The sequence below is a fragment of the Oncorhynchus clarkii genome, chromosome 2 (assembly GCF_045791955.1).
Source record: "Oncorhynchus clarkii lewisi isolate Uvic-CL-2024 chromosome 2, UVic_Ocla_1.0, whole genome shotgun sequence".
NCBI lineage: Eukaryota > Metazoa > Chordata > Actinopteri > Salmoniformes > Salmonidae > Oncorhynchus > Oncorhynchus clarkii.
This window is the reverse complement of record NC_092148.1, coordinates 66,952,317-66,973,328: the sequence shown is the minus strand read 5'-3', so window position 1 is coordinate 66,973,328 and position 21,012 is coordinate 66,952,317. Positions and strand designations below refer to the sequence as shown.

The following is a 21,012-nucleotide window of genomic DNA, read 5'->3' as shown; positions in this document are numbered from 1 at the left end:
AATTTGATTTGATTTTTGATTTGATCATTTGAGTGTCACTCGGATTTCCGTTTATTACGTTACATCTAGTCTATTGGACCACCAGGGCACGTCTGAGAGAACAATGCCGTCTATCACTGGTCACAAGCATCACCCCTCTCATCACATACCCACTCCTCATCCACATCTCTTTTGGGCTGTGGGTGATGTCACCAGCTCAAGAGTACAGGAAAATGATATCACTCAACACTGTTTTTAAAATGTTAAGAGCTTCTGTAGATATGATGGGTAAGGACACTGTTTACCGTGACTGTACTGTTAGGAACCTTAGAGCCCATTGGTCCCCCTCTGTCTGGTGTACCCCAGTCTGCCACATTCACCACCATCCTCCCCCCATTAACAGCTTAATCTGCTCTCCCTCCAACGGCAGATAGCTCATTAATGCCCAACCGGCCAGCACAGGGGGCCGCTGTCAGAGGGGGAGGGAGCCTATGCTTGAATTCCGCCAAAGCAATTTGAATATATAATGTGCCAACAAAGATATAATCACAAAATCCTATTCAGTGATTAAAGCATACTTTAATTGCACACACTTAAAAAAGCTAAACAGAAGGACTGATGTCGCCTATCCGTATTCATCGCTTCGATTTTGTATATGTTCAATTACAACACTCGCTGGCTTGCATATGCCTTACATATGTTTCTGTTTACTTAAGCTACATTCTGTATCAGAGTACTTTATTATTTTCTGATGAAGCGCCATAAAGAACAGTGCAGACAGAGGGAGAACAACTCCACGGCTGCCATAGCATCCCCCTTTCCTCGTCTCGGCTCTTTCATGTCTACACAGAGACAACAGGCGTGGAGACATGGGGCTCCCTCGGGTTCACCAACTCCCCAACCTCCTCCCCCTCTCCAAACAAAGCCTTTTCAGTTGCCAGCCTGACCCAGTAACCTGGCTAGCAGCCTGGGGGTATAGTGTACCCTCTCTTAGGGTCTGTGTGAGCACACAGGCCAGCATTTGTGTACAGAGCAAAGTCACTTTGGTCAATGCAGGGATTAGAGCAGCTCCTTTTAGACAGGGCCGACCGATTGTGTAGTAAATGTGCAGTAGGCTAGCAAGCAGCGCTGGGGAGGGTGCTTTAGTGCCCGGCTAATCTGGTTGGACACAGGCATCTTTCTTTACTGCTGCTTCACAGGAATGTCTTCTCCCTTTCACTGCCAAGTGTTTCTGTAGATTATGTGCTAGGTCTGACTACACTCAGCATCAAGGATAACATGACACATAGCTACAATTAAACAAACTTGGTTTGCAGTATTTATGCATTAGCATATTATCACATATTTTCCCCTGTAGTCAGATAAAAATCACAAACATGGTCCTGGAATACTGTGAGAATACCAGCTATATGCTTCCAGTTTTCAGAATAACTGGCAGTACTGTAGTTGTGTAAATAAAGACTCTGTATAAACATTGCTGTAGCATGTCTGATTGAATCCCGTTCTAAATGGAACATGGAAAGCTGAAGCATAACAACCCTAAACTCACACATGCCACAAATGCAAAGGAGGTCACATTAAATACTGATAGTCCCTTTGCAAGGCAGTCAAGCTATTATTGTATTTATAACAACAAATGTGAGAACAGCTCCATTCTACTGTATATCTCTGTAAGGCAACAATAACCACCAGCTGAAGAATAGAACAATAGAACAACATGTGCAATCTAATCAGGCAGGCCTTCAGGGTTTAGTCAGTGGATGCATGCAACTGAACTGCCCTCTTGTTTCAAGACATGTTTTTGAATCTCATAAAAAATGCAGTGGAGGAACTGTTACGAATGTGCTGCCTGTACAGAAAATCAGAACTAATTCAAGCATTTCATTTCTGAAGCATTAGAAAGGAGGTGAAAACACATTCATCTCACCCCCTGGCTCCCCTTGAAGCAAATTGCTGGCTGATTTGGTAAGGATCCCTGGGGAGAGACAAAAAGAGGAAAGTGGTTATCATGTAATATAACAGACTCAAGCATTGCAGGTAAATACAATACGATTGAACCTAAAATACATAAGGTAAAATTAAATATTGAAATGAAATATTGTTATTTAATAATAAATATGACAAATCTGGTCAAGCTCTGCTAGTAGATATATTTGCTGCGATTACACTCTCAATACCGGCAATTTCTCCCACAGCAATAATTACTTATTCATCAAGATAAGAATGTATTAAAACAGTGCTACTTCGTTCAGTGGGGCAAATTATACCATTAGCTAACCATCACAATAATTATAGTTTCCCATCCCTTATTTGCCCCCAATGACCGAAGTACAACCTCTTAAATGTTAATTCAATAATAAAACAACCCAGAGATCAATGTTGCTTCACCACTAATCTGCACTGGAATGTCTCTGATTAATCAATCTAGAGCACAGAAAACTTGTTTCACTCAACCAGTTCTCATAGTCAATTGGAAATTGGGGAGGGAGGAAAGGCGGTAGAGAGCAAGTGAGAGAAAGAGAGAGAGAGGGGAGAGAGTGAGAGAGGGGAGATACAGAGCAAGTGAGAGAGAACAAGGGAGTGAGAGAGAGGGGAAAGATAGAAAGAGAGGGGAGAGCGAGAGAGGGAAGATACAGAGCAAGTGAGAGAGAACAAGAGAGTGAGAGAGAGGGGAGAGAGTGAGAGAGAGAGAGAGTGGGAGGGGAGATAGAGATAATCAAGGAAAAAGCCTCATCACAAAGCCTTTAGAGTAGAATCCCTAATCATTTTCTCAGCTGATTTCTCATCAAAATGACTCTACCTTTGTTTACAAGTGAGATACATTTTATCAGCCCTCCGTACTGTGACCTGCACAAACATGCCCTCCATGTACAACGCTATCCTCCATGTACAACGCTGCCCTCCAAATAAGCCTTTATGTAACTGTAACCACACTGCATGTTTCAAGTGTTGTTGAACAGTCAAGAAGGATCAGAACCTGTATATGACTAGTATGTAACATGGGAGAGAACAAAAACTGTTATCTCTGAGGTACTCCTAGCGATGATACAGGGTCAAGAGATAAGAGCCATTATCTGAAAGGTACAGCTGCAGCCATGGTCAACAGGCCTGTTTATCTATTGTAGACGGTTTTGGGAGAGGTCATCATGCTGCTCTCTTTCCCTCTGGTCATTGCTCAATAGGCCTACAGCTCGTGTTGTATTTTAAAGGGTAGGCTTATTAGGAATCCATTTGTTTTATGGGTCAGTTGCATGATGAACATTACCGGCTGGCACTTCACTACAGAGTGAAACCCACAGAAACTGATAATGACCTGACTTAACAACCTTGTGAAGAAGCATGATGAACTAAATCCCACACTGTAGTTATACATGAGCTATACATATTTGGTTAAAAACTTGACTTATAAAAAAGCCTATTGAAAAGAGAGCAGACCCCTGTATACACTTTGTATCTGATTACATTCATGTCACTACAGCAGATGTGGGAGTTGCCATGCATTTTCATTGGGAAATGCAACCCATAGTTTAACACCACCTGATGGACCGATGACCTCTGGAATTGGGCGGGCTTCTAAATGTTTAAAGGGCAAAACAATGCACAAGAGCACAGCAACAAAACTTCCCTGCCGCCCGCCACCCAACAAACAACAACGGACTCGGGGGTTGGGGTGAAATTGACAGGGCCCCATCCAACTGCTGTCCAGATTTACAGCAATTGACTGTAGAGGTATCCACGTTGTCCCTACTTTTCATAGTTACTACACAACTGCCTGTTGTAGGCTAAGTAAAATACTTAGTACTACTTAAGTAGTTTTTGGGGGGGGTATCTGTAAAGAAAATATGTACTTTTTACTCCATACATTTTCCCTGACACCCACAACTACTCATTATATTTCAAATGCTCAGGCAGGAGAGCAATAGGGTCCAATTCATACACTTATCAATATAACACATTGTCACCCTTACTGCCTCTGATCTGGCAGGCTCACTAAACACAAATGCTGCATTTGTAAATTGTGTCTGAGTGTTGGAGTGTGCCCTGGCTGTCCGAAAATTCTATAAAATAAAGAAAAGTGTGCCATCTGGTTTGCTTAATATAAGGAATTTGATTGACAGCATTTACTTTTACTCAAGTATGACAATGTAGTACTTTTTCCACCACTGTACTTAAGTACATTTAAAACCAGATACTTTGACTTTTATTTGAGTAACTTCTATTAAGGTATCTTTATTTTTACTCAAGTATGACAGTTGACTACTTTTTCTACCACTGACAACAGGCATCAAATGAATTTTTAATCTCCAAAAAAACACATAGGCTAGGCTAAAGTTACTTAGAAATGCTTACTGCATATTATCCATGTCACATAGGCATACGGTTATTAGGCTACACATTTTTCAAACTGATAAACTGCAACATTATCAGAAACCATAACAGCTTATGTAGGCTATTGTACTTTTAAAGTAACACGATTGGTGGATAGATTTACAATTTACAATGAATGTTGAGTCCCATTATTCGCAGATAGGGTAAAGCGCTGATGAGAGCATAAATATGGTCTTGCGCTATTTATTTTCAAATTCTAAGCATTATTTCTTTGTGTTTCTAAATGACGAATAGATGTTTGGACTATTAAGTCACATAAAATATGTTACTTCGAAACATCAATGATCACAGAGGCCATGCACCACACGAATGAAAGTTAAATTGCTTTGAAAATGTCCTCCGATTGCTTTAAAACAACCTCAAATTGTGTATTGGGTGCTGTGGCATAACTTCTATGGTCCCATATAATCAAACAACCATAGACTACTAAAACTGTAAACTATGCCATCGATGAATAAACCATACATAGCCTAGTGTTCGCAGTGTACAACAAGCACAATAAACGATAGGCTACTAGGTCGCTGACACTTTCAGTACTTGATGGAACTTTTTACCCAGTGGTCTACCTCTTTTCATTGCGATTAGACTATAGTCGGAGTATCCAATTAAACAAACACCCAAGCAAGAGCAAATTAAATCGGATGGGACTTACCTTAAGATTTTGGTAGGCTTCAAGCGTTCGAATGGCGGTATCAGTTAGCTTGACGTGATACAGAGTTTTATTTTGAACGTTTTTGTTGATTTTTGCACAGGAGAGCCCATACCGATGCTCCTGTCTCAGCGCTGCCATGTCTACAACTGAGGTAAATTGGCGACATTCTCTGTGAAACGTCACTTGGACCGAGGCGGAGTTAACATTGCATGCGTCGCCGTGGTCACGTCACACACGCACACACACACACACACACACACTTCATGAATATGTCTTTGCTATTATAATATCAAAACAAAAACATGCAATGTCATACTGTAGGTTAATTTAGAAGAATGTTTGCATAGGCTATCTTTTCTTCGTACTGAACGAGAAGGAAAAGGAGGAAAAGCTCTCTGTTAAATTATACCCCCATCTAGAGAGCCTTTCTCTAATAGACTGAAAGCAATTTGAGGTAGACCTATCACAGAAAAAATGCTGAATATATAGTATAGGCCTACTGGCTCTATGTCACCAAAATCTTTTGAAAGATTGCTTGTGTGACACATAAATGCTATGTTTTGGTATGCTTCTATTGTAAATAATAATGAATCATAATCATTGTTATTACTGTATTTAATGTGATGATTATTATAATATCATCTCCCTATTGGGTAATAAAAAACAAATGTGTTTATAACCTAGGATCCAATTTATTCTTACAGCCCTGAAGTCATAATAATCGCCACATTGAAAACCATGGAAATATGAAATCTAGAAAAAAATATTTAAAAAAACATTTTATTCTGAACTAGATTAAAAATTGTTGATCTGGAGGGCCAATCCCGTGCTCGCAGACAGATGATGTGAAACGGACAGTGATGAGAAACGAGGGAATTTGGGTTAATTAAAAGGCATAATCCGGAACAGTCAAGATGCTTGGGCCTTGGATTAATAAGGAGCTCTCTCACAGTCACAAATGGAGTCTTTAATTGCATATGGCTGTCTGAGGTTCTCTATGACTATCTGAACCAGACTATAATCAACAACACTTATCACAGCAAATATATAGTGTACAGTGCAGTATGCTGTCTATTGACAATAATGTAAGAGGAAATACTGAATTCAGACTACCAAAATCACACAAACCACCAAAATACATAGTATGCACACATTATTTTATCATTTTAATTTATTTGAATACAGCAAAAAGTAGATACTTGGCATTGGAATTGGCATTCTTTAGTGCATTTAGTTTAACTCAGATAACAATTTCCCCATTGAGCGGTCAATTAAATCATTCATCTAACATTATTTTGAGATTTTCCATCCAGATAGTTTGCATATTTTTTAAATCAGTCCATACAGAATTGGTACAACAAGACATCCAGCTATAAGTGTAAACCTGTCTATCTCAACACCCATTTCAGGTAAATAACCATAGCAAGCTGGAGTCTTTTATCTCCCTCACTAACTTTAAGCATCAGCTGTCAGAGCAGCTTACAGATCATTGCACCTGTACACAGCCCATCTGTAAATAGCCCACCCAACTACCTCATCCCCATATTTGCTTTATATTGGCCAGGTCGCAGTTGTAAATGAGAAATTATTCACTGAATGGCTCATTTTACCTTCAGTCAAATTGGGAAAGTGGTCTTAAGTTTAGGCATGACAGTCTGAATATTTTTGTTTCACTTTTCCTCTTGCGACATGACCAGAAACAGCAATGACACACTCAAAAAAGCAGCTTTTAATAACTTTATACAATTCCTGCAATCTCTCAGTAACTTTATCCGAATGAATAAAACAAAGATGTTATATTATGTTGACACAGTGCCAGGGGATATCTAACAGACACTCCAAATAATGCACACAACAAACATTTGTGTCATTGTTTAAAAAAACAAAACTGTTTTCATTTAAATTGTGAGTGCGTTTTGAATTGAGGGCTGTGTATACTGATATTGGTTGAAGGCTGCCATGCCATGAGTTATTAAGATAATACACTCTAGTCACTAAAGGACCGAGCCCAGTCTTGTCTTGAAAGTGTTGTTTACTGGTTCCTCTTCCACAGAAGGTATGTGGCAACCCTAGAAAAACCTGTTCTGTTTGTAGAAATATACTATCCCCAGATCCTATAGTAATATCTAGATTGTGCCACTCAAATGTTCCTGTTTGATTGATTTTCCCTTCAAACGTATTAGACGATTAAATCAGTGAAAGAAAGTGCGTACATTGTTGCTGATAAGTATATTAAGGGAAATCCACTCAACTCAATAAAAAAGCACCCATCGTCTCACACAGGTCATCAGGGCCATTCTAGGTCTCCCTCTTAACACTTGTCTACTTAAAAAGGGAAAATAAGATATTGTGCCACATAGTAAAACAAAACTGAACCCAAGACGGCAGTCCCTGAGATCTTATTGGTGGAAAGCATTTATGGAAACGGCATGATGGAGCAGCACGATGAAGTCATTAAGAAGCTTACAGACTTTCAAGAAGATTAGATTTTACTCTTCTAATCCTACAGATTACAGCCGCGCAAGCCTGCTGACCGAATGTGCTTCATTTGTTGTACAATTTCTTTCCATTGATAATTTCTTGTTGCTCCTAACTCTCTGGAATATGTAGGCTAACAAGGAGTAGCAGGATTGAGAGGAGGTTGAGGTGAGACTGTGTATAGCTCTAGTTGGTAAAGCAAAGTTCTGGAAAACAATTGATGCAACCGGGATTTGGGGCTGGTTATGGATGTTTTTAAATTGGATTTAACAGGAATGTGGATTTCGGTTTTCATAAAAACTACAGACCGTTGCTAATGGATGAAGGCACCTCTCAGCCGTAACTAGACCGAACGACTGCTTCCACACTACAGAATCAACCGGCCAGGCAGGCATCGTGGGGATAGATAGGCTGGAGGAAGATCATCTCTCTTGGAGGCCTTTACAGATGGTGTCCATTGCTCCCTGTAGTGAGATGGAGACAGAGCCCTGCCCTGGAGAGCAAGAGAAGCGGGTTGTGGAGACCAAGGAGGCCTACACAGGTCCTGGTGACAAGGACAGTCAGAAAGAGAAGGAACTGTCCCATGGGCCTCAGCAGGAAGATACGGAGCCCCATGGGGAGGGAGACCCCAGGATAGAATGCCAGGGTGGAGGTAATGCTGGCACTACATTAAACACCCTCTCTGTCCCAGAGAAGACAGAGACCCCCTGTGTGGAAGAGAGGAAGCTGAAGAAGACCCCCAGTTTTGCAAAAACAGTGAGGTTCTGCGAGACAGAGTCTGTGGAGGACAGGGAGAGCTCAGAGGAGAGTCTCTTCCCAGACCATGAGATGGTGCAGTGGATCTCCTCCAGCTTTGAGGAGCTGTTCCTGGCTGAAGACTGGGAGGACATCACAGGTACTCATTCAATACAGTCATCATCATAAAACGTTTAAGCAATTATGTTGGAATATTGAAATGCTTTGTTGAAGCAATATTGCACTCATGGCAAACTTTGTTGTTCTATTGTAAACACATTTGTTTGTCAATTGTTGTGGCACTGCCTGTAATTTGCATGCAAACAAATTCGACATAATTTTTTTTGAGTTATGTTTCTTCGTGGTCATGGCAATTTAATTAATGAAATTATGTTTCATTTAAACTGTATTACATGACATTATGCCCTTTCCTATTTTTTTTTTCTTCTCCAAGTGCCTCTTTGATCAACAACAAGCAGATTAACCCTCTGCCACCTCTTTCACCCTCCTCCTTCTCTCTGTCCGTCCCTTGATCCTTCCTTCTCCCAGATGACTGCCTGTTGAGGAAGAAGGTGCTGGTGCCTGGCCCCCAGAAAGCTGAGCACCCAGCCTGGGGTCAGGAGGTCACAGTCAAAATGCAGGGAGTGCTGGAGGATCGGAGTGTGGTGGAGAAAGACCGTAAACTGGTGTTCGTCATCGGAGAGGGAGATGTCAACCAGGTGGGATCTAAAGACATTCTGATTGACAGGACAGGTTCCAACACACCTATCCTGCACCCTGTCACACACAACTGCATTTTCTAAGCATAACACAGGGTTGGACTTATCCTTCAGAGAATGTACATGTGATAGCTATAGGTCTCAGTGTAGCCATAACACAACAGAACTAGAAATTGTCCATTGGTATTCTATATTTCTATAGTGTTTCAATGTATGCGAGGTAAATGAATAACTCTTCATATGTGTGCAAATAAACCATTAACAGTGAGGGAGCTGTGGGTAACACAATGCTTTTTGACACACAGGCCCTGGAGGAGTGTGCTATAACCATGCAACAGGACGAGATCACATTACTGCTGGCAGATTCACAGTACACCTATGGACTTCTGGGAAGGTAAACACCGCTGGGAGTATCATGATCAACAGCACCACTTTAGGGAAAATACACAATCACAACAATAATATATACAGTTCAAGTCCAAGTTTGGACACACCTACTCATTCCAGGGTTTTTCTTAATTCTTTTATATTTTCTACATTGTAGAATAAGAGTGTAGACATCAAAACAATGAAATAACACATATAGAATCATGTAATAAGCAAAAAAGTGTTAAACAAATCAAAATATATTTTATATTTGAGATTCTTCAAAGTAGCCAGCCTTTGCCTTGATGACAGCTTTGCACACTCTTAGCATTCTCTCAACCAGCTTCATGAGGTAGTCACCTGGAATTAATTTCAATTAACAGCTGTGCTTTGTTAAAAGTTCATATGTTCAATTTCTTTCCTTCTTAATGGTAAAAGACCAAGTCCATATTACAGCAAGAACAGCTCAAATATATATATTTAACCTTTATTTAACTAGGCAAGACAGTTAAGAACAACTTCTTATTTACAATGACTGCCTACTCCAGCCAAACCCAAATGATGCTGGGCCAATTGTGCGCTGCCCTATATGACTCCCAATCACAGACAGATGTGATACAGCCTGGATTTGAACCAGGGACTGTGCAAATGTCCCTGAATCCCTGGATTTGAACCAGGGACCTCTATGCACTGAGATGCAGTGCCTTAGACCACTGCGCCACATGGGAGCCCAAATAAGCAAAAAGAAACGACAGTCCGTCATAACTTTAAGACATGAAGGACAGTCAATCCGGAACATTTCAAGAACTTTGAAAGTTTCTTCAAAGTGCAGTTGCAAAAACCATCAAGCTCTATGATGAAACTGGCACTCATGAGGACCGCCACATGAAAGGAAGACACAGAGTTACCTTCCACATCTCAACATCAACTGTTCAGAGGAGACTGAGTGAATCAAGCCTTCATGGTCGAATTGCTGCAAGGAAACCACTACTAAAGGACACCAATAAGAAGAGACTTGCTTGAGCCAAGAAACACGAGCAATGGACATTAGACCAGTGGAAATCTGTCCTTTGGTCTGCGATTTTTGGTTCCAATCGCTGTGTCTTTGTTCAGACGCAGAGTAGGTGAATGGATGATCTCTGCATGTCTGGTTCCCACCGTGAAGCATGGAGGAGGTGTGATGGTGTGGGGGTGCTTTGCTAATGACACTGTCTGTGATTTATTTAGAATTCAAGGCACACTTATTATGGCTAACACAGCATTCTGCAGCGATACATCATCCCATCTGGTTTGCGCTTAGTGGGACTATCATTTGTTGTAAAACTCAAACATAGACTTGGCCATCCATCACCCCTCATTTTAATAAGGAATGTAACATATATTATCACACTAAGGGGCAGTCCTAGTGTACCTGCTGATCAGTGGGCAGCCTGACTAATGAACCATTAACGGGAGCAGATGGCTTCCTCCACACACCCTTCACACTCGGCCAGAGGCCTCTACCCTCCCTCACGCTCTATGGGATGACACCACTAAAATGACAGCCAATGGCTTGGGTTTACAACCCACACCCCATTAATAAGCCATTGCATGTATAGAACGTAACACATTGACACCTGTGGAGCCGAAACAAACTCATATCATACTTCACATCCAATACTTACTTCAACACTGTAACCTGATCATTATTTTCCAAATTACCGCTTGAGTTGTAAAAGAAAACTAACTGAACGAAATGGCATAAATTCAGTTATTTGCTGGCAAATGTCATGCTACCTTCATAAAAAGTGTAAAACAATTTTGTTCATCCACAGCCATATAACTGCGTGTTTCTAACAGGTAAACAAAATAGGATAAAGCTAATGAACAGTGTGCCACGCAACATGTGTAATCTCCCACATAGATTACCCAATCATCAGGTTGTTTAGGATCTTCCTCTTGATATTTACATACAACTGAATGTAGCTAATTGAGATGAGACAAACAATTTGTGGACAAAGCAGTATAAAGATAAAACAGCTGTCCTATATGTAAAGATTTGTTGTTTGCACTCTACTTTCCAGAATATAGCCATTTCTGAGGATCCATGGGCAAGGGTTCCCTTAGACTGTGTCATGCCTCTGTGTGGTTTGTATTTCTTGCCAGAGCCTGATGCAGTGTAAAGCGTGCATCGCAAGTCTTCCGCTCTGTTACGTGTGGTCCTATGCTATGTGAGAGGTCTTGTTTGTATTGAGTTTGTGGAGCTCTAGAGGTCCAGAGTAGTTGTTCAATTCTATTTTAGAAAAATAAGGGTGAGAGGAAGGTGATCCTCTGAGGTGAATCTCTCCCTCTGTCTCTGAGGTGAGTCCCCTGGTATGTCTGTCTGTCCCTGAGGTGCGTCCCCTGGTCTGCCTGTCCCTGAGGTGAGTCCCCTGGTCTGTCTGTCCCTGAGGTGAGTCCCCTGGTCTGTCTGTCCCTGAGGTGAGTCCCCTGGTCTGTCTGTCCCTGAGGTGCGTCCCCTGGTCTGCCTGTCCCTGAGGTGCGTCCCCTGGTCTGCCTGTCCCTGAGGTGCGTCCCCTGGTCTGTCTGTCCCTGAGGTGAGTCCCCTGGTCTGTCTGTCCCTGAGGTGAGTCCCCTGGTCTGTCTGTCCCTGAGGTGAGTCCCCTGGTCTGTCTGTCTCTGAGGTGAGTCCCCTGGTCTGTCTGTCCCTGAGGTGAGTCCCCTGGTCTGTCTGTCCCTGAGGTGAGTCCCCTGGTCTGTCTGTTCCTGACGTGAGTCCCCTGGTCTGTCTGTCCCTGAGGTGAGTTCCCTGGTCTGTCTGTTTCTGAGGCGATTCCCTGGTCTGTGAGTAGACAGAGAGAGATAGAGAGGCAGGTAGACAGGCAGGCTGGAGCTCTGTTAATGATTGTTTTGATGCAGCTGATTAGGACTGTGTACTGTGGAGTCAAATTTAGCCCTTCCCCTGAGGTAGTCCTCCTGGGCCCCATGCCAGCTCCTAAAAGGGTGGTGACTAAGCTGTTTGAGTAAATTCTCCCTGCTGTGATGTCCATCAATGAAATACAGCTAGTCGTGTCTCAGAGGCTTGAAGCTTGAATGAGATCTTTTTAGAATATGTAACAGAGAGTTACATAAATGAATGAAACAAGCCATATTGCTTTTTGCCATGATGTGATTCAAAGTTGAAGGATGGTAAAATAATTGAAACTAAAATGTCAAGATAAAAGCTACTTTAAAAATAATACCATGCAGTGTATTCTATTTGCAGAAGAAATGTGACAGTTCCAGTGTGTAAAAAGCGTAAAATGACAGAGACGAAGAGGGAGAATGTCATTACTCTCTACCCATTCTCTGATGGATACATTGATTGAACCCTGTCGGTCGCCTGTTGCAGACAGCGGCAATGTCTTTGTTGAGAGCACTTCACAGCTATTTGTCTGAATCAGACAGCCTGATTCACTGGTAGGGATGCACCTGGCGTATTGTGTGGGTGCTGCTGCCTGCTGCACCTGATCCTAAAAGACTTGATGGATTACTACAGTGATGGTTTTACAGTATGTTAGGATATGGCCAAGGAAATCTCTGGAACAGTCTTCATGAGCAGCAATTTACCTGCTTCCATACGACAGATAGGCTGGTGAGAGGTTTATGGGGTAAATCGAGTGGAAAGCACACTGACATTTGTGCTGCCAGATCTGGCAGGAATGAGCCATGGAACATAGCAATAAAGGATTGACTCCATCATCACAGCCGTCTCTGACACAAGTATCTTATGTCAAAAGCATCCTGAAACAGGGTCAGAGCATTTCCGGAGAGATACAGACTAGACTCTGTCATTTGCCACATCATAATCATAAACCCATGGAGAGCAACATCTGTGGATCTTCACTCAGGACAAAGACCAACACCGTTAAAATGTCCTGGGGGCACGAGGAGTCTGCCCCCCTCAGCTCCTTACAGACCCAAAGTCAACAACACAAACATGTGCACTGACAGCTGTTGTGATTGCATTAGGTTTATTCAGGATAAAGATCATCTTTGCAAATATTAGGAAAGGTAATCAATTCCAATTGTAGTCCTCAGTCGACACCCTTTTTATTTGACATCTGTTCAAAACACTGAATTCATATCTTTGATTCATTTTGTAATAGAAAAAGGGCTACACACTATAGCAGGATTGCAAAGGGAAGTTGCATGAGAAAGTTCTATTCAACAGAACAGTATTTTTGGCAGAGGTTTGTTTTCTTGGCAGAGATGAAAGCCATGTTAATGATGCATGATGGAGAGAGCGGTTTTTATTTACTATGATACGGGGGGACATGTCAAACAGTCTAAGGAACACACCTAACAGGGCTTTGTAGAGTCAACCCAAGGTCTATCCACTATTTGATGTGCTGTGTAATAGTCAAAGGGTGAGGAATACTATCCATTTAACTAATGCAGAAGGATTACCACATTCCAAACATGTGAGACCGGCAGAGAAAAATTGGATACACAATGGCTATCAGATGGCTGTCATGCTCAGATTTCTGCATGGAGCAAAGCAAACAAGTTTGTCCAAAGAAAGAGGTGAGGAATATCTCCTGCATTGATCTCAGGTGTACTGGGCCTGCTGGCCACTGGACCCTGGGGATGAAAATTGCAATGACCAGCCAGTACTGGTGGGGCTGGAGCTTGTCTTCAGTTTAGTGGTGTCCTCTTCATCTAAAGGTTGAATGTTTACCTACACACACACACACACACATACACACATACACACATACATATGGATAGGGTGGCAGCCAGGCAGTCTCTGGCTTAATGTGATATCAAATGAAGCCACATCTGAAGCATTTGAAAGTCAACTAGGCATATCATATCACTTCTCAATCTAATTCCAGACATCAACCCACATCTTGAAAGCCATGCTGTAGTTCTGCTCTTTGATGGTACACTGTATATACAAAAGTATGTGGACACCCGTACAAATAAGTGGATTTGACTATTTAAGCCACACCCGTTGCTGACAGGTGTATACAAATCGAGCACACAGCCATGCATCTCCATAGACAAACATTGGCAGCAGAATGGCCTTACTGAAGAGCTCAGTGACTTTAATTGTGGCACCGTCATAGAATGCCCCTTTTCTAACAAGTCAGTTCGTCAAATATCTGCCCTGATAGTGCTGCCCCGGTCAACTGTAAGTGCTGTTATTGTGAAGTGGAAGCATCTAGGAGCAACAATGGCCCAGCTGTGAAGTGGTAGGCCACACAAGCTCACAGAACGGGACTGCCGAGTGCTGAAGCGCATAACGTGCAAAAATTGTCTTTCCTCATTTGCAACACTCACTACCGAGTTCCAAACGGCCTCTGGAAGCAACGTCAGCAAAAGAACTGCACGTCGGGAGCTTCATGAAATGGGTTTCCATGGCCGAGCAGCCGCACACAAGCCTAAGATCACCATGTACAATCCCAAGCGTCGGCTGAAGTAGTGTAAAACTTGCCGCCATTGGACTCTGGAGCAGAGGAAACGCGTTTTCTGGAGTGATAACTCACACTTCACCATCTGGCAGACCGACGGACAAATGCATAGTGCCAACTGTAAAGTTTGGTGTATGAGGAATACAATGGTCTGGGGATGTTTTTCATGGTTCGTGCTAGGCCCCTTAGTTCCAGTGAAGGGAAATCTTAATGCTACAGCATACAATGACATTCTAGACGATGCTGTGCTTCCGACTTTGTGGCAACAGTTTTGGGGAAAGCCCTTTCCTGTTTCAGCATGACAAAGAGGTCCTACAGAAATGGTTTGTTGAGATCGGAGTGGAAGAACTTGACTGGCCTGCACAGAACCCTGGCCTCAACCCCATCGAACATCTTTGGGATGAAATTGGAACGCTGACTGCGAGCCAGGCCTAATTGCACACCATCAGTGCCCTTTCCTTACTAATGCTCTTGAGACTGAATGGAAGCAAGTCCCTGCAGCAATGTTTCAACATCTAGTGGAAAGCCTTCCCAGAAGAGTGGAGGCTGTTATAGCAGTAAAGGGGGGACCAAATTCATATTAAAGCCCATGATTTTGGAATGAGATGTTCTACGAGCAGGTGTCCACATACTGTACATAAGGTCATGGAGTGTACCTTGAGGCATGGTTAATAGCATTGATTGGTCCATTAGTTGTTTAAAGTGACTCCCATAGTGAGCACAATGGTTTGATAGTGTCTCGTACGGTCAAAAAAAAATCTGTTGTTAAATCAGATTAGAAGTTTTTGTCAGTTTCTTTATTTACCCAGAACACACAGGAAATGTGTGATGATCAGGTAGCACCTTTTCACCTTCCTGGGAATGTACTTAAGAGTGACTTGGTAAACACTTCTCAGGACTCAAGTCTTTCCCCATCTCCTTTGAGACACACCCATATCCAGTGGGGAATGTAGCTGCTTAACGTAACAGTGGCATTCTTAGAAGAAAAGAGAGCATGCAGACAAAGTGAGCCACAAACCAGACCACCACCATGTGATAGGTTGTGAACTATGGGTTCTGATAAATGACTTGTCTGATGAGTGAGGGTATATGTGGGTGTTTGCTATTCTCAATGAAAATGTATCATTTGCAATGACATGACACATAAGACAAATATACCCCCACACACGCACGTACGCACGCACACACACTGAACACTCACACATGCACTTTGTGTGAAAGTCTATTTGCAACAGGGATATGAATCAACACATCCAGCCCTGGTAACTCCCAATCTTTTCCAAGCTTTGATAAAGACCAGAACAACAACAGAAAAGAACTGGCTGCAACTTGTTCTCTGGCATTAATAACAAGAGACTCAGCCATCCAATTGTGTTTGGTCCAAAGATATGAATGGTAGTAGTATTTTAAATCCATGGCCACCAGTACGTACAGTCAGTAATAGTCACTTTGGAAAGTGAAACTCTTGTTTTGGTAAAACATGAACCACCTACAAAACTACTTCTTACCTCTGGTACTTACACTGTAATAGGGCATTTCCACGTAGAAAGACCCATGAACACTAACATGTGATGATCATATTATGAGTACATCAAATTTGATGTCAAATGAGCTAAGAGTCTATAATTTTTTTTAAATTAAGGCATACAGTGGGAAAGTATTCAGACCCCTTGACTTTTTCAAAATGTTGTTATGTTACGGCCTTATTCTAAAATTGATTAAATTAATGAATCTCCACACAATACCCCACAATGACAAAGCAAAAACAGTTTAGAAATTCTAGCAATTTTATTAAAACCAAAAAACCCAAATACCTTATTTACATAAGTATTCAGACCCTTAGCTATGAGACTCGAAATTGAGCTCAGGTGCATCCTGTTTATATCGATCATCCTTGATGTTTCCACAACTTGATTGGAGTCCACCTGTGGTAAATTCAATTCATTGGCATTATTTGGAAAGGCACACACCTAAGGTCCCGCAGTTGACAGTGCATGTCAGAGCAAAAACCCAATTCAAAGGAATTGTCAGTAGTGAGCCGAGACAGGATTGTGTCGAAACACAGATATGGGGAAATGTACCAAAAAAATTCTGCAACATTGAAGGTCCCCAAGAACACAGTAGCCTCCATCATTCTTAAATGGAAGAACCACCAAGACACTCCCTAGAGCTGGCCGCCAGGCCAAACTAAGCAATCGGTGGAGAAGGGCCTTGGTCAGGGAGGTGACCAAGAACCCGATGGTCACTCTGACAGAGCTCCAGAGTTCCTCTGTGTAGTCAGTAGCTAGGTTTCCATCCAATTGGCAACATTTTCCCACCATTTGATGTGTTCCCACCAAACGGACTTGTTGCGGCTAAAAATCATTGTGTGATGACGTAGTGCACACAAAATGTACTTTTTCACTCAAGTTTTCATATACCAAATAAAAATCTGTTTCCATCACATTTTCAACTACTGATAGTTTTGTCACAAAAACTGTTGGTTAAATAACAAATGTGCCTACTCTGGTCTTGCCACGTGAGCTCTAGCCAACAGCTCACAGATACAGTGAGGGTAGTCTGTGCATATTGGCTAGTCTACATGATAAGATTATGATAAGAGTGAGAATATTTGTATTTGTCAAACGGCAGTCAAGCATCGATCATCATCGATAATCATGTCACCAGAATATTTATTGCAAAGGAGCATAAAGATCAGCGCACTTTCACCACCCTGTAATAAACTACATGGTTTCCCGAATTGTAGTGGGATTTGGACCACACACCATATCATCACGTGACTCCAAGTTTACTTCAATATAATGGTTATTATATCAATATTTGCGCAAAATTGCATTTTCATCGCTATTTCTCACATAATGAATTGTATAAATCTGTCAGGATTTAGACAATTGTACAGAAACTTCCTGTTCCCATCACAGCTGTCATGATTTTTCTTTTTACATGATGACTTTAAAAACTGTGGATGGAAACGTGGTTAGTTTGTAGAATAATACCAAAACATGCAAAGAAGGATATTACATTTTTTTTGTTTACATCGTTCTGTTACCGGGTGATAATCCACTTCACTTACTGTAGTTTAATAACCAAAAGAGATTTTTTCAAACTCAAGGTATCTTCCTTCAGACTTCTTTGAATCTTCATTTGGGTTAAGATAGAGTTTTTGCAAAACATGATCACATAAAAAAAGTGAGGGAGATTTTACCGTCATTTCCAAAACTTTACATCTGCACTGTTCTTTGAGTAAATGTGTTTATGTTAAATTTTCAGTGGAAATTGTTCAAGGTAGTCCTTGTGCATAGAGATGAATGGTTTGTGTAACTTTGCAATCAATTGTGTTTGTTTGGCATATACAGTACCAGTCAAAAGTTTGGACACACCTACTCATTCAAGGGTTTTTCTTAATTTTTACTATTTTCTACATTGTAGAATAATAGTGAAGACATCGAGACTGTGAAATAACACATATGGAATCATATAGCAAGCAAAAAAGTGTTAAACAAATCAACATTTATTTTATATTTGAGAATCTGCGAAGTAGCCACCTTTTGCCTTGATGACAGCTTTGCACACTCTTGGCATTCTCTCAACCAGCTTCATGAGGTAGTCACCTGGAATGCATTAAAATTAACAGGTGTGCCTAATTAAAAGTTAATTTGTGGAATTTCTTTCCTTCTTAATGTGTTTGAGCCAATCAGTTGTGTTGTGACAAGGTAGGGGTGGTATAAAAAGATAGCCCTATTAGGTAAAAGACTAATAGTATGGCAAGAACAGATCAAATAATTAAATAGAAATGACAGTACATCATTATTTTAAGACATGAAGTTAAGTCAATCTGGAAAACCTCAAGAACTTTGAAAGTTTCTTCAAGTGCTATGATGGAACTGGCTTTCATTAGGACCGCCAAAGGAAAGGAAGACCCAGAGTTACCTCTGCTGCAGAGGATAAGTTCATTAGAGAGTTACCAGCCTCAGAAATTGCAGCCCAAATAAATGCTTCACAGTTCAAGTAACAGACCCATCTCAAAATAAACTGTTCAGAGGAGACTGAGTGAATCAGGCATTCATGGTCGAATTGCTGCAACAAAAAAAAACACAACTAAAGGACACCAATAAGAAGAAGAGACTTGCTTGGACCAAGAAACACGAGCAATGGACATTAGACCGGTGGAAATCTGTCCTTTGGTCTGATGTGTCAAAATGTGAGATTTTTGGTTCCAACCTCCGTTTCTTTTTGAGACACAGAGTAGGTGAACGGATGATGTCTGCATGTGTAGTTCCCACCGTGAAGCATGGAGAGGGGGTGTGATGGTGTGAGGGTGCTTTGCTGGTTACACTGTCTGATTATTTAGAATTCAAGGTACACTTAAAACAGCATTCTGCAGCGATACGCCATTCCATCTGGTTTGCGCTTAGTGAGACAATCTTTTGTTTTTCAACAAGACAATGACCCAATACACACCTCCAGGCTGTGTAAGGGCTATTTGGCCAAAAAGGAGCGTGATGGAGTGCTGCATCAGATGACCTGGCCTCCACAATCACCCAACCTCAACCCAATTGAGATAGTTTGGGATGAATTGGACTGCAGAGTAAAGGAAAAGCCGCCAACAAGTGCTAGGCATTTGTGGGATCTCCTTCAAGACTGTTGGAAAAGCATTCCAGGTGAAGCTGGTTGAGAGAATGCCAAGAAATGTGCAAAGCTGTTATCAAGGCAAAGGGTGGCTACTTTGCATAATCTCAAATGTAAAATATATTTTAATTTGTTTAACACTTCTTTGGTTACTACATGATTCCATATGTGTTATTTCATATTTTTTATGTCTTCACTATTATTCTACAATGTAGAAAATAGTAAAAATAAAGAAAAACCCATGAATGAGTAGGTGTGTCCAAACTTTTGACTGGTACTGTATTTAAAGTGATAAATCCGAGTCTCTCAGCATCATTCTGTCACTGTGAAATTGCCCAATAGTAACCTTTCATTCGAAAAGCAATACTCTGAGTGCTTGTGTTTTTTCATGTACAGTATGTGTGTGTGTGTGTGTGTGTGTGTGCGCGCGCATGTGTTGGTATCTTATGCTTATCTCTTATCAACCCAGTCTCATTGTAAAATGATACAGCCCAGAAAATGTACTTCTGCTTTATGTTTGGAACACTGGTAAAAGGATATTTATTGGAAATCTTTCACAGAAAGAGTTTGCTTGTGAAAGTTCCGGCATGCGTGCGTATGCGTGTTCATGTGCATGTGTGTGTGTGTGTGTGTGTGTGTGTTGGTGTCTGGCTGAAAGGCCCACCAGATGAAATAAGCTGCTGTGACGCATCATCCCAGATATGCGTAAGCAGGACTGAACACTGAGGGGAACATGTGATCGAGGTGTGGCTCTCTGAACCCAAGGTAGAGTGTGACTCCCTCCCCATCGTGACATCAACAACTACCTTACCAGGGTCAAAATAAAGGTTTGACTCTTCCTGAGCCATCGTGGATGACTAAAAATAATGTCTCATAAACCAGTTTTACAACAGAATCAAACATGCTCCGAAGGGTTTAGCAGGCTAAAGCATGGTCAGTGGGGGCAAAAAGATAAGGAGTAGGGATTCATAATTTTCTCCTGAAAAATTCCTTGTATGAGGTGTTGTCACTCATTGACAGTTTGGAAATATTGTGTTTCCTTCAATTGAACTCTTTTGTGTGTGTGTGTGTGTGTGTGTGTGTGTGTGTGTGTGTGTGTGTGTGTGTGTGTGTAGTCACGTGATTGAGAAGTTCACATTTTTGGACTGTGTTTGTAGCTTTCCTGGCACGCTAGTAGCAGGCTGACAAGAGGCCACACCCAGCTCTCACCCAGCAGGAGCAGTCCGTCTAGCACAGACAACTACAGCACACAAGGTTAGATCTGCTGATTTTCAGGTCAGCAGCAAGAGTAAAATATAAACAGGTTTAGGGAGATTACTATTAGAATGAATAAACTATACAGTTTGAAGGTGTGCTTGTAATTCTTTAGTTTTATTCAAGACTAGTAGTTTGGTTGGCCTGTATGTATTGCAACAACAACTGTCTTCTCTCAGGATGTGTGTGACGTGTGCTTGTGCTCATCCAGCCTGGCCTCAACAGCAGCCGCTCAATGAATGTTTATCTTTTGGACTTCTTGCTAGCAGCAAACCCCACACTTATCTCTCCCATCGACACACCCCTCATTGTAATATGATACTGCCTTGGAACTGCTCTACTTCTGCTTTTAATTTTTTTGTATCTGTGGTGAGAG

The 21,012-nt window shown here is 41.6% G+C and overlaps 2 protein-coding genes across 2 annotated transcripts in view; one reads left to right on the top strand and one right to left on the bottom strand.

Annotated features, from left to right (window-relative positions):
• LOC139372433 (RNA polymerase II elongation factor ELL2-like) overlaps positions 1-5,162 on the bottom strand; it is a 39,876-nt gene extending 34,714 nt beyond the window's left edge. The window contains exons 1-2 of the mRNA XM_071112149.1: positions 5,021-5,162; positions 1,907-1,954 (exon numbers count right to left, since the gene is read on the bottom strand). Of these exons, the coding sequence (XP_070968250.1) occupies positions 1,907-1,954; positions 5,021-5,158 (186 nt within the window). The 5' untranslated portion in view covers positions 5,159-5,162. The remainder of the gene's footprint in view (positions 1-1,906; positions 1,955-5,020) is intronic.
• Positions 5,163-7,557: 2,395 nt separating this feature from the next.
• LOC139382155 (peptidyl-prolyl cis-trans isomerase FKBP8-like) overlaps positions 7,558-21,012 on the top strand; it is a 49,762-nt gene continuing 36,307 nt past the window's right edge. Inside the window, exons 1-3 of the mRNA XM_071126044.1 lie at positions 7,558-8,393; positions 8,783-8,952; positions 9,258-9,346. Of these exons, the coding sequence (XP_070982145.1) occupies positions 7,946-8,393; positions 8,783-8,952; positions 9,258-9,346 (707 nt within the window). The 5' untranslated portion in view covers positions 7,558-7,945. The remainder of the gene's footprint in view (positions 8,394-8,782; positions 8,953-9,257; positions 9,347-21,012) is intronic.